Here is a 12,678-nt window from a genome sequence, read left to right as displayed (position 1 = left end):
AGAATGTAGGGAGACCGACTTGATTGCGTCATTCACACTGAGTCATGAGACTGGGAGGTCACCTCTATATCTATGAACAGTGTGTTGCATTACACAAAGTCTGATCAGGATCTTGTCATTCCTCACAGGGTGGGTCCAAATTCCAATCTGTACTTGTGCTGGTTAAGAAGATTATAAAGGCACAATTTTGGATTTGGTCAGAAAATTATAAGTGCCCTTGCCGTGCTTTAATTGATTAACGCCCGCCTGAAGTCTGGTCTCTCAAAAGCTGAGAGGTCTCCCCTAAGGCGAGGATCTCTGGAATTAAGTGGTGTGCCGCTGATTAATTTGTCATGATAGGAACTTGATGGGCACTTGCTCTTGGTGAAGCACCCCGAATGAATGAGTCTGTGATTGACATTGGGTTTTAATTATGACTTAAAGGCCTCCAGAGGGTGGTTGGAGTCTAACCGTTTCCTCTGGCTTTTGAAAACAGGCTTAATTAAAGTAAATGAAATTGAGTAAAATAACACTCTTCCTCTAAAATGATTCTCCACTATGTTTGAGACATAGGGAAAAAGAGGGTGCGGAAAGAGAGAGGCAGGAACCAGAAAAAATATAGTCATCTTGTTGGATGTGTGGCATAGTGGGTAGCACACAAAAGCCTTAGTGCGGATAGACTGATCTCCCGAAAAATCGGTGACAGTAGGTCGAATGGTTTGTGTGCTATATTGATGTATGTGTATGCTCACAGAGTTATCTCATTTTATATGCAAAAAGGGAATTTACATAGAAGTCTTAAAGACACGGCTGCAAAAAAAACAGCCTGTTTAATTCTAAGGGTCAGTGCGAGGGTGGAATATGGGCATTAAAAACGAAATTAAGACTGATGTGACTACTTTAAAGCCAAAACAAACCCAACAGCTTGTCTACCCTTTGCAATATGGTTTAGAATTCACCGTTCCCTTATCGCACAGCGATACAGTGCACTATGTTTAATTAAAGGGATCATGGGTGAATTATGGACTGGACCAATGGGGCCAGTGCCCAGACGCCCTTGACCTCCAGGGGCCTGGGGGGGCCCTGGGCTGCAAGGTCTTGCGGCCCATCAACTTTGAAAACAAATGTTTGTATATGCTTAAATATGTGGCCCCCACAGCTTATTCAAGGCCCCCTTAACAGGGCCCTGTGACAAAGATGGCCCCCAGCCCTCTCATAGGACCCTTTTGCCTTCCTGTTTCTAAGTACATTTTTTGAGCCACTCTTTAAACCTATAACGCCGTGCATATCATATTTGATACATGACTTTCTAAAGCATCTACATCATCATCGTGATGTGTATGAGATGTCTACTGTATCCTGGTGAAAGTTTCCATGCTCTTCTGGAAGTAGAAGACCTTGTAATTTAATTTCCAAAATAGCTACCTTCATATTTTGATGCACTCATCTTTGTTTTATGTGTTCTTTGCTGATTTTGATAAAATAAAAATAATAATAATTTTTATATTGTTACTGATATTTAAAATGTGTATTTATTGAATTCAAGCCACTTGTGCTTAAAATTACATTATTTTAAAGAAAAATAGGTTGAAACAGGTTTAAAAAATATAATTTTCTGACTATTATTTCATATGTTAGGCTTTATATGGTTAAGCTTTATTCTTTAAATAAAAGGGCTGTTGAACAAAAATGTCTTATTTAATAACTTGGCTTAGGTGGTTGGGAGAAAGAAGACATTGATATTTTATTTTGTGTGGGACAAAAGTACTGATTAAACTAGATGTGTAAAATATGTTGAGACAAACTATAATGTTGGTCTGACAAAACCTTGTCTGAAAGTCTAAAATAGTTTTCTTTTTGAAGAGATTGAAGTTCAAAATTGTACAGGTCTTACAGTAAGAAAGAAAGAAAGAAAGAAAGAAAGAAAGAAGAGAGCATCTTAAAGCAGATTAAAGGGCTTGTGTGTAAGTTTTGACAGCTGAAGTTTGAAATCATGAACATTCAAAAACAGACTCGTAGCTCATTTAAACATTCTGTCAATGTAATGTAGTCTAGGGGATTTTGGCTTAAATTATGACTTCACAGGGCTTATTTGATGGGAGAATAATGATGGTAGCCAAGCTGTAGGGTCGTTCCAAACAGAATTTCCGATAAAATGAACAAATTACCACTATTTTTGAGCCCCAAAAAGAAATTTGGCCCGGGGCCCTTGCTAGTCATAATCCGCCACTGAAAGGAATAGTTCACCGAAAAATTTTAATTCTCACATCAGTTACTCACCCTCATACTATCCCAGATGTGAATGACTTTCGTTCTTCTTCAGAACACAAATTATGATTTTAAGAAGAATATTTCAGCTTTGTAAGTCCTCACAATGTAAGTGAATGTGTGCCAAAATTTTGTCCCTTCCATGTCTTCAGAACTGATATGATAGGTGTAGGTGAGAAAGAGATCAATATTTAAGTCCCTTTTTCCTAGAAATTCTTCTCCCTGCCCAGTAGGGGGTGATATGCATGAAGTCTGTGAATCACCAAAAAGACAAGAAGAAGAATTGAAATTGACTGAGCATGGAGGAGAATTTATAGTAAAAATTGACTTAAATATTGATCAGTTTCTCACCCACACCTATCAAATCACTTCTGAAGACATTGATTTAATGACTGGAGTCTTTTGGATTACTTTTATGCTGATTTATGTGATTTTTGGACCTTCAAAATGTTGGCATCCATTCACTTGCATTGTGAGGACCAAAATAGCTGAGAAATTCTTCTAAAAATCTTCATTTGAGTTGAATGAAAGAAAGTCATACACAGCTGGGATGGCATAAGGATGAGTAAATGATGAGAAAGTTTTCATTTTTGGGTGAACTATTTCTTTAAAACCCCATATCCTATTTCATTTCATAATTCCGGTTTTTGATATTTTGTAAATTAAGTTCAAGTCTGTGGTTCCATTTGCAAATGCTTAATTTATACTGTGCAAAGAAGTAATAGCTTTACAGCAATTTAAAAAGGCACAAGACAGCATTTTATTGAGGAGTCTCATATGTTTAGATGGCCTTGCTTTTTATCAGAATCTTCAGATGGCGAGCACGAGGTATGACCTCATTATATGGCAATGCAAGGTTTGGTTATGGGTTGTCCGCAAAGAAATATATAGGTCAGCTTCATAAATATTTCATGCAAATGGATAGCTGTTCGCTCTAGTGAGAATGAAAAAAATTCCAAAGCATTGGGATTTACACACTCATTTGATTAGGGAGATTGTAATTGCAAACGCATCATTTCCATACTAACCTGCTTTCCTCTCCAGCCCTTTAATCTCAACTATCCTTAAACTTGGCTGTCAGATCGCCTGAACATTTCTCATAAACTCAAAGCAGGGAAGCGACATTTTGTGGGGCTCTGCAGATTTTTCTTATAAAGCCAACAATAAGGAGAGACAAGGCCATCTGAACATCTCCCATTTATTCTCATTACTAGCGATAATTGTAACTCACCCTCTCTCTTTCTTGTGGTACCCCCTCCCCACCAGTAGACTTCTGCTATATTTGGAGTAGAGCAGACGGGAGCTGTTTACTGTCCTCACAAATCTGAGAGTGTTATTTCAAACATCATAGTCAAAAAGAATCAAACTCACCCTTATCTACAAGAACACAACAGAAAAGCCTTTAGTGCTTTCAAACACAGGTCATGGGAAGAGTCTTGGTAATAATGAAGGATTAGATACGTCTAGCAAAGTAATATCTGACTAATCACTAGAGCAGTGGACTTAGAAGTTTACGGTTAACAATGCATTTTTGGGGAAGCAAATTTTAAACTGTAGTTTGCCAGGCTACAAGCTACTTATAATTTAAAGTAGTTAAACTACACTCAAGCTACCCTTTTGAGAAAATAATTAGCTACACTACAAACCACTAACATAAGGTAACCAACTACACTGAATCTATTTAAGTGGGCAGTATATATTTTTAAACATAACTATCAAATTATAAAAATTATAATTTAATCAGAGCTGTAATTTTCTGGCACAAAAATAATGTGAGTTTTGAAAAAACATTTGTCTAGGCCCTAAATAAGGCTGACAGCATTAAACTGGAACAGAACAAATTATATTAATACAACTGAAGCACTAGAATGCATCTGAATTCTGAAAATGAGTCAAAAAACATATTAATTAACCTATGAATTTAACTAAATATTTTGCTATACAAAAGAAAACCTAAAATAAAAATTAAAATTAATCTGTTCATTTGCATGGACCATCTGAGTGAACCGGTTCACTTAAACGAACAAATTTCCAATGCTACATATGAGAGAAAACACCATTTAAGTTGAGCCGATTCAATATAATCAGAATTTCCAACACTACAGTATTAAAGAAAGGACCATAAAGGACAAACCCTTTTGCTAGAATAAATCAGACTTTCCAACACTACATATTATAGAAAAGGTCCGTTTAGTACGAACCGTTTCTCTCGAATGAATCAGAATTTCCAAACTTACATATTAAACAAAGGACCCTTAACAAACTGATTCACCAGAATGAATCAGAAATTCCAATGCTGACACAGTGGCATAGCCAGAAACAAGGCTCTGGGTGTGCCAAGGGAAAACACAAAAAAGTGACATGTAACATATACAACCAGTTTATTAATTTCTTTTTTGCTCCACATATTTTTTTATTGCAATGTGTTATATTATAATGACATAACCAAGCAAATTAAAGACACTTTTAACCATGGAGTAGGCTGGTTAATGTATCCAAATATTAGGCTTAATATTTAGTCATGAAATCAGAAATTCGGTCACAATTTGATCATTTTGGCATGATTCATAATAATTTTCCAAACTATGCTGAAGACACAAATTAAAATGGTAAGACAATTTGCACTAAATAGGAACATTGACCAAAAGTTTTACATTCACTGGCTCAAAAACCACATTTTAAATGAGAAATAAATGGCTAATGCGTTGTGTGGAACAGAAAAACGCATATCAGTCAGAGGATTCAAAATGTTTACTTTTCTTTTATTCTTTGCTTTTAGGGAGCACGGGGAGGTTTGATTTATGTGCGACTGCAAATTTAAAAATAATTCTGATAGTATCATATGGATGCATCCAATCAGTGGCGGATTTAGGCATGGGCGACATGGGCAGTTGCCCAGGGCGGCATCTTGTGGGGGGGCGGCCCCCAGACACCCCGTGTCTGTTGCGAGAGTGCACGTGCAACCTGAGATCGCCTCTGTAACACCTCGGGTGTTATTCTAGTCATATTAGATCACTGAAAATCGAAAATAGATGAAAATCCATAATTACACCATTTACACTATAATTAATCATAAAAAAATAAAAAATAAATAAAAAATAAAAAAATAACCAACTAATTTCCTGGCACACTACGCCCCTGTGCTTATAAATGAGAGAGAGGACCGTTTAGGAGAGTGCATTTGATTATTGTCTCTGCTCGCTCGCCTGTAAAGCTGTGCACATACTCCCTGCGCTCCACACTTCGGAAGAACAATCATGGTAGTCATGTTGAAAGATCGCTTCAGACTGAATTTCCAATAAAAATGACTTAATACTGAATTCTGAATGACCCTTATTTTTTAGCCCCACACCTTTTAGTCCCTCAGTGCTCTCACAGTGGATGGTAAAGTCTTTGAATGAAATAGGGCAAAGGGATGATCACTTCTGAATGGAATGCACCCAATGTGACATTTAAAACAGTGATGTATGAAAAAGCTTGTTACTGAAAAAACTACTATTCTCAAGCTATTCAAAAACAGTTAGTAATGTCACTACTTTAGTTAGTTACTCCCCAAAACTGACACATACACACACTCCTAAAGGTTCTGACGGATCTATGGAATTTCTTTCAGCTGTTGTTTTCAGTCGCGCTACAGCACCTGGCCTCAACTAATTAGCTGATTTCTTGAGCCAAGTAGGTGAGCTAATGAGCTGCCTCAGCTGACCCTAACAAATACATGGGGGCAACCATCCTCTGTGGAGCAGATTTTGCCCTTGCCCATGGCTCCAATTTAACTAGCGTGCTAATTGGTTGCTGTCTCTCATTTTCACAGGTGTAAGTGTAACCTCCACGCCAGTCAGTGCTCGATGCGTGACAGCACCCTTCAGTGCGACTGTGAGCACAACACCACGGGACAAGACTGTTCAGCCTGTGAGAGAGGTTTTAAAGCCAAGTCCTGGAAGCCTGGCTCCTATCTACCCACCCCAAATGGATCCCCAAATATTTGTACGAATTCTGCACCTGGTATATACACGCACACACTCACACAAACACCTAAGAAAGGAGCTATGATTTACGCACAGCGTAGAGAACTGGGGCATCTGCACTCGCTAGAGAAGGTAGAATCACACAAGCCTTATATGTAAACTTTACTCTTCTTTCTAAAAAGGAGACAGAAATAAGAGAGATTTAAATAAATACATACAGTGCATTCAGAAAGTATTCAGACTCCTTCATTTTGCAGCCTTATGCTAAAATGTTTTAAATTATTTTTTTCACATCAATCTACACTCCATACCCTATTATGACAAAGCAAAAAACTGATTTTTGATAACTGTGCAAATCTATATATATATATATATATATATATAAAAATAAATAAAAAACTGAAATATCACATTGACATAAGTATTCAGACCCTTTGCTATGACACATGAAATTTTGCTCAGGTGCATCCCATTTCTCTGAATCATCTTTAAGATGTTTCTACACTTTGATTGGAGACCACCTGTGGCAAATTCAATTGATTGGACATGATTTGGAAAGGCGCACACACCTGTCTATATAAGGTCTCATAGCTGAAAATGCATATCAGAGCAAAAACCAAGCCATGAGGTCAAAGGAACTGACTGACTCGAGGCACAGATCTGGGGAAGTCTGCAAAACAATGTCGGCTGCATTGGAGGTTCCCAAGAGCACAGTGGCCTCCATAATTCTTAGATGGAAGAAGTTTGGAACAACCAGGACTTTTCCTAGAGCTGGCCGCCTGGCCAAACTGAGCAATCGGGGGAGAAGGGCCTTGGTAAGAGAGGTGACCAAGAACCCGATGTGTGGAGAATGGAGAAATTTGCAGAAGGACAACCATCACTACAACACTCCACCGATCTGGGCTTTATGGCAAAGTGGCCAGACGGAAGCATCTCCACAGTGCAAGACACATGAAAGCCTGCTTGGAATTTGCCTAAAGGACTCTCAGACTGTGAGAAACAAGATTCTCTGGTCTGATGAAACGAAGACTGAACTGTTTGGCCTCAATTCCAAACGTCATGTCTGGAGGAAACCAGGCACCGCTCATCACCTGTGCAATACCATCCCAACGGTGAAGCATGGTGGTGGTAGCATCATGATGTGAGGATATTTTTCAGCGGCAGGGACTGGGGGATTGGTCAGGGTTGAAGGAAAGCTGAATGCAGCAAATACAGAGATATCCTTAAAGAAAACCTGGTCCAGAGCGCTCAGGACCTCAGACTGCACCAAAGGTTCACCTTTCAACAGGACAATGACCCTAAGCACACAGCCAAGACAATGCAAGAGAGGCTTAGGGACAACCCTGTGAATGTCCTTGAGTTGCCCAGCCAGAGCTCGAACTTGAACCCAATCGAACATCTCTGGAGAGACCTGAAAATGGCTGTCCACCGACAGTCCCCATCCAACCTGACAGAGCTTGAGAGGATCTGCAGAGAAGAATGGCAGAAAATCCTCAAATCCAGGTGCGCAAAGCTTGTCGCATCATACCCCAAAAGACTTGAGGCTGTAATCGTTGCCAAAGGTGCTTCCACTAAGTGCTGAGTTAAGGATCTGAACACTTATGTCAATGTGATTTTTAATTTTTTTCTTTTTAATAAATTTGCAAAGTTATCAAAAATCTGGTTTTTGCTTTGTCATTATGGGGTATGGAGTGTAGATTGATGTGAAAAAAATACTAATTTAAGCATTTTAGCATAAGGCTTCAACATAACAAAATGTGAAAAAAATGAAGGGGTCTGAATACTTTCTGAATGCACTGTACACAACTGTACATTCACTGCCTGCACAAGCGAGTCAGGGTTTGTCTTTTTCACTTTTAGATGTGCTGGCAGAAACTTCCAGACTGATAGAGAAATAAATAAAACAAACCCACTAGAGTGCTTTCAAAAATGAATGAGTAAACCTTTCTCATTTGTTTTATCTTCCTTTGCAACCCTCTCTAACTCTTTTCCTATCTCTTCTTTTTCATTTGCAGGTGAGGCTTCGGGAACTTCTGGCAGTAAGTGACATGCTAATGAAATGCGCTGACTGTCGTTTTCATATTGTCAGTTCCCTTGCCATCACTCTTTCTGGCCTCTTTGTTTCTGGCCTCTTTATTTCATGTCGTTAACAAGACTCTTGTTATCATCTGTCCCTTAACTGTCACAGTGAATTCTGATGCATTTTTCCACAGTTTTCTTCATAAATGTTTCATGTGATGTGAGATGGAAAGAATTCTAATGTTGCGTTGTGATATATGAGAGTGTCCTCAAGGTTATTAGAGATGTCAGCATAGTTTCAGCCTGTTTGTGGTGGACTATTGCTGTTTTGTCGACATTCAGGTGAGGACAGGTCTTTTAAGGACAATTTTATGGAAAATATTTAGCAAAAATTGAAGATTATTTTTAAAAGATGTATTTTTACCTAAAAATTGATATCTAATTTGTTTCTTCAAGACAGCAATGAGATTAAAATATGAGCAAACTTTTGTTTAGTTCTCTTGCTTCTTAGATCTTTCTCCTGAGAAGACCCTAGTAATCTCTCATGTCTCCTCTGGAGTTTCACAAAGTTTCATTTTCAACAAACTCTGTCTCAAACTCTGCCCATATTTGTCAAGATATGAAAGTCTGCAATCAAAAGCCAGAGATTTCAACATGACTCAACAAATTCTTCCAAGACCAAATTATGCCACATTAATTTTATGGCTGTGCCAAAAATTGTCTCATTTGTGTCTATTACCAGTGTTGGGGAAGCTACTTAAAGGGATAGTTCACCCAAAAATGAAAATTCTCTCATCATTTACTCACGCTCATGCCATCCCAGATGTGTATGACTGTCTTTCTCCAGCAGTACACAAACGAAGATTTTTAGAAGACTATCTCAGCTCTGTAGGTCCATACAATGCAAGTGGATGGTGATCAGCATTTTAAAGCTCCAAAAAGCACAGACAATCGTAGTTAAAGTAATCCATTCGACTACAGTGGTTCAACTAAAGTAAAGAAATAGTCTTCTAATGCGATATGATCGCTTTGGGTGAGAAACAGATCAATATTTAAGACCTTTTCACTATAATTGTTTACTTCGGTCGCTTTCCAATGCGCGTTTATGAGGGGAATCAGTTTACGCTGCCTCTCGCTGCATCACATAAGCGCGCTGGCATTTTCAAATGAAAGCAAAACCAATGAAGCTTGTGAACAGCGTTCTCTTGTAAACAAGTCGAGCTGCACTTCTTGTATCGCGTCAGTTCTCGCGTGAACACGCCAATGCCCTTGTGTCACGTGAGAGGCAGTGTGAACTGATTGCCAGCATTGGTGAGCAACCGGAAGTAAACATTTAGCTTCCCAAGTTACAAGCTACTCATAACTCAAAGTAGTTAAAATACAGTGAAGCTACTCTTTAAAAAAAAAAAAAAAAGTAGTTAGCTAGTAGCTACACTACAAGCTACTAATGAAAGTTGCTAACTATCCTGAAGCTATTTAAAGAAGAAAATATTTTCAGATATAACAGTCGGATGATATTATTTCATTTGAATTCAATAATATCACCTTATATATTTAATTAATGTGACATTCCCTTACAACAATTAACCATGGTTTTACTACAGGATACATAGTTTTTGTAGTAAAAACCATTGTAACAGCAATGCTTACAACAGTAATGGTTACTACAGCATTACTATAGTAAAACCATGATTTATTTTCATAAGGTCAAAACAAATATGGTTACAACATAAATTTAATATAAATTTATCCTTAATTTATATTTTATAAATGTATAGCCTTGGCTCCATTGTTGCTTTCTCAGTACAATGTGACAAATGTAATGTTTTGTGTTGCTAAACCACTACTCGCCGAAATTAAGTTACTGTAACTGTGTCGCTAATTTTAGTTAGCTACTCCCCAACACTGTGTATTTTATGGAATTTTTGCAGAAACATCAGTGAAACATAACTGAGAACTCTTAAGTTCTCAACTCTTAACTGTTAAGTTTAATGAGCAATGAAAGAGCAACGTCTGACCAATAAAATTTAGGCTACACCTAAAGAGCACCACTGTCGCATCTGATAGCAAAAGCAAAAAATGACTGTATTATATTAGAATTTGGTCACACTAGGTTTCACTCCTTCAGCGTTTTCTTACATCTCCTTGTTCTTCATCCTCAGTGGCAACACTAGCAATTACACTTGACCCGGTCACTGTACCACTGTCCATAACAACACCAATAACACCATTTACAACCCAACCAACCTCAGACTCAACACCAGCCACCACAGGGTCAGTCCTACCGATAACAGTACCCCAGAACCAGGATCCATCACCGTCAGTTAAAACATTTACAGGTTAGAGGTGGTTTGATGACAATAGAGTAGTCATAGTGTGTAGATTATAACAGGTCCCCCTTTTTTTTAATTGGCCTTGTAGGTGCACATTAGTGTTTAGACTTTAGAGTTGTGCCCTTTAGATGAATAAGAAGATGTTTATTTACAAGATTATGGCATTACATTAAAGGTGCACTCAGATTTTATTTGTATTTATTTTTTTGTCATCTTGGAATTACTACAGTGGTGGAAAGAGTACAGATTTTTTTTTTTTTTTTCTTAAGTAAAAGTACTGCTACTGAATAAATAATTCACTTGAGTACAAGTAGAACTTCTGAGAAATATTATGACTCAAGTAAGAGTAAATAAGTAGTTTGCCAAAAAACTACTCAAGTAATTACATTACAAGTTACTTTATGAAAATTATATTATATATATAGTATATACGCTTTCATTTTTAGAACACAAAGACATTTTTTGTTCTTGAAAGAAATTGATGCTTCCTTTCACTAAAGATGCATTATATTGATCAAAAATACTGCCAAAATCATTAATTGCAAATTATTATTACGAAATAATATGTTTGAAATAAATGTTTTAAGTGGTATTTATAAAATTTTTACTTTACCCATGATGGCAAGCATATACTGTGTCACCTATTCCTTACAAAAGCATTGTAAAGTGCTAATTTGGTACATAAGATAATTTTCTTATTATTAGAACAATTGAAAATGGTCGCGCTACCATGCAAAAATCACAATACAATGCCCCCCCCCCCATTTGCTGAGGTATTGAGTTCTTACAAGTTGCTTTACACTTGCAAGTCAAATTTTGGTTTTAAAAATAGGCAAAAAGAAACACATTTCTCCTGAAATTCTATTTTCTCCTAAAGTCTTTTGTTTTAGAGAGATGAAGGCTATTCCATGCATTACTGTTTTGAAAAAAGAATCTCTAACTAGGATAAAGAGGGAAGTGGTCGGCCCAGATGCACAACAAAAAGACAAGTGAATCACAGTCTCTAGCTTGAGAAACAGACTCCTCACAGGTCCTAAACTAGCAGCTTCTAAATGACAAAGACCTGCATTGCTGCAAGAGGATTCTTGGACAAACAGAACATTTTAAGAATACAACATTTTTTTAAATAGAAATAGCCATTTGTAACACTCTAAATGTCTCCAAATCGTCTCTAAACTATATAATGTGCATTGTGACTGAAACACATTCCTATTTCAGGTTTATTCTCATTCACGGATGTCCAAGTATTTTGGCTATTAAGTTAATATACTGTACAAAACTAATATAATGCAATATCATAGAGGAGGAAATTTATCCAGCAATTATCTAGATATGGAATGAGATTATTAAACAAACTGTTATTAACTCCTACATGCCAGCTGAATAAAATAAGGCAAAAATAAACATTTCACACAGTGTTTAGTGAGAGATATGATTGATTCAAACACCAAAAATGGTCGTTCTGTATATGTATTATTGTATTACAGTTGTAATAATAAAGTCTTAATTAACATTACGGTTATGTAACATATTGAGATATTATTATTAAGTCAATTGTAGCATTTGGTTACAATATGTTTTGTGATTTCTCATACCTTCTGTATATAACTTCCACCCCTTGCGCATTTTTGGCCTCTAGCAAGTGAGGATTTTCAGACAGATAAACAGCAGCACAGGGCAGGGAAGTACAGTACAGCACCGTGAGCGAGAGAGTTACCCACTAAGACACTAGGTTTATTTTGAACAAGAGGGGCGAATGGTAACAGAATTTAACGTGGGAGTACAATACCGAACTGATGTGGATTGATAGGAGCGGAGAGCCTGTCTGTTTGCGCGATGGTGCAAGGAACTGGATGGCGGGGAAAAAACATTATGTACAGTGAAAAGTCAAAAGAAGATCGCATTGTAATTGTAACTATATCAGATATTATTAATAAAAGAGTGGAACTCACTTTTTGCCTCCATATTTTGAATTTCAGGGATATTTTTGTTAATTTCGGTGGCATTTTTGCCCCGAGTCCATGTTAATTTCTGATACTATTGGCATTGTATCTTTCTAAGGTACTTTTAAGTTTGTTTTAGACATTTAGTAGCAAGAAAACAAGACATCC

The 12,678-nt window shown here is 37.2% G+C and overlaps 1 protein-coding gene across 1 annotated transcript in view; it reads left to right on the top strand.

The window, feature by feature from the left end:
- Positions 1 to 12,678, top strand: part of LOC127423949 (netrin-G2-like) — a 93,607-nt gene that overhangs the window by 41,879 nt on the left and 39,050 nt on the right. The window contains exons 4-5 of the mRNA XM_051668666.1: positions 6,062 to 6,252; positions 8,231 to 8,254. Coding sequence (XP_051524626.1) covers positions 6,062 to 6,252; positions 8,231 to 8,254 — 215 coding nt within the window. The remainder of the gene's footprint in view (positions 1 to 6,061; positions 6,253 to 8,230; positions 8,255 to 12,678) is intronic.

This window comes from Myxocyprinus asiaticus, chromosome 33 (assembly GCF_019703515.2).
Source record: "Myxocyprinus asiaticus isolate MX2 ecotype Aquarium Trade chromosome 33, UBuf_Myxa_2, whole genome shotgun sequence".
NCBI classification, from domain to species: Eukaryota; Metazoa; Chordata; class Actinopteri; order Cypriniformes; family Catostomidae; genus Myxocyprinus; species Myxocyprinus asiaticus.
The sequence above is the reverse complement of the archived record's forward strand: the minus strand, read 5'-3'. Positions and strand labels throughout refer to the sequence as shown.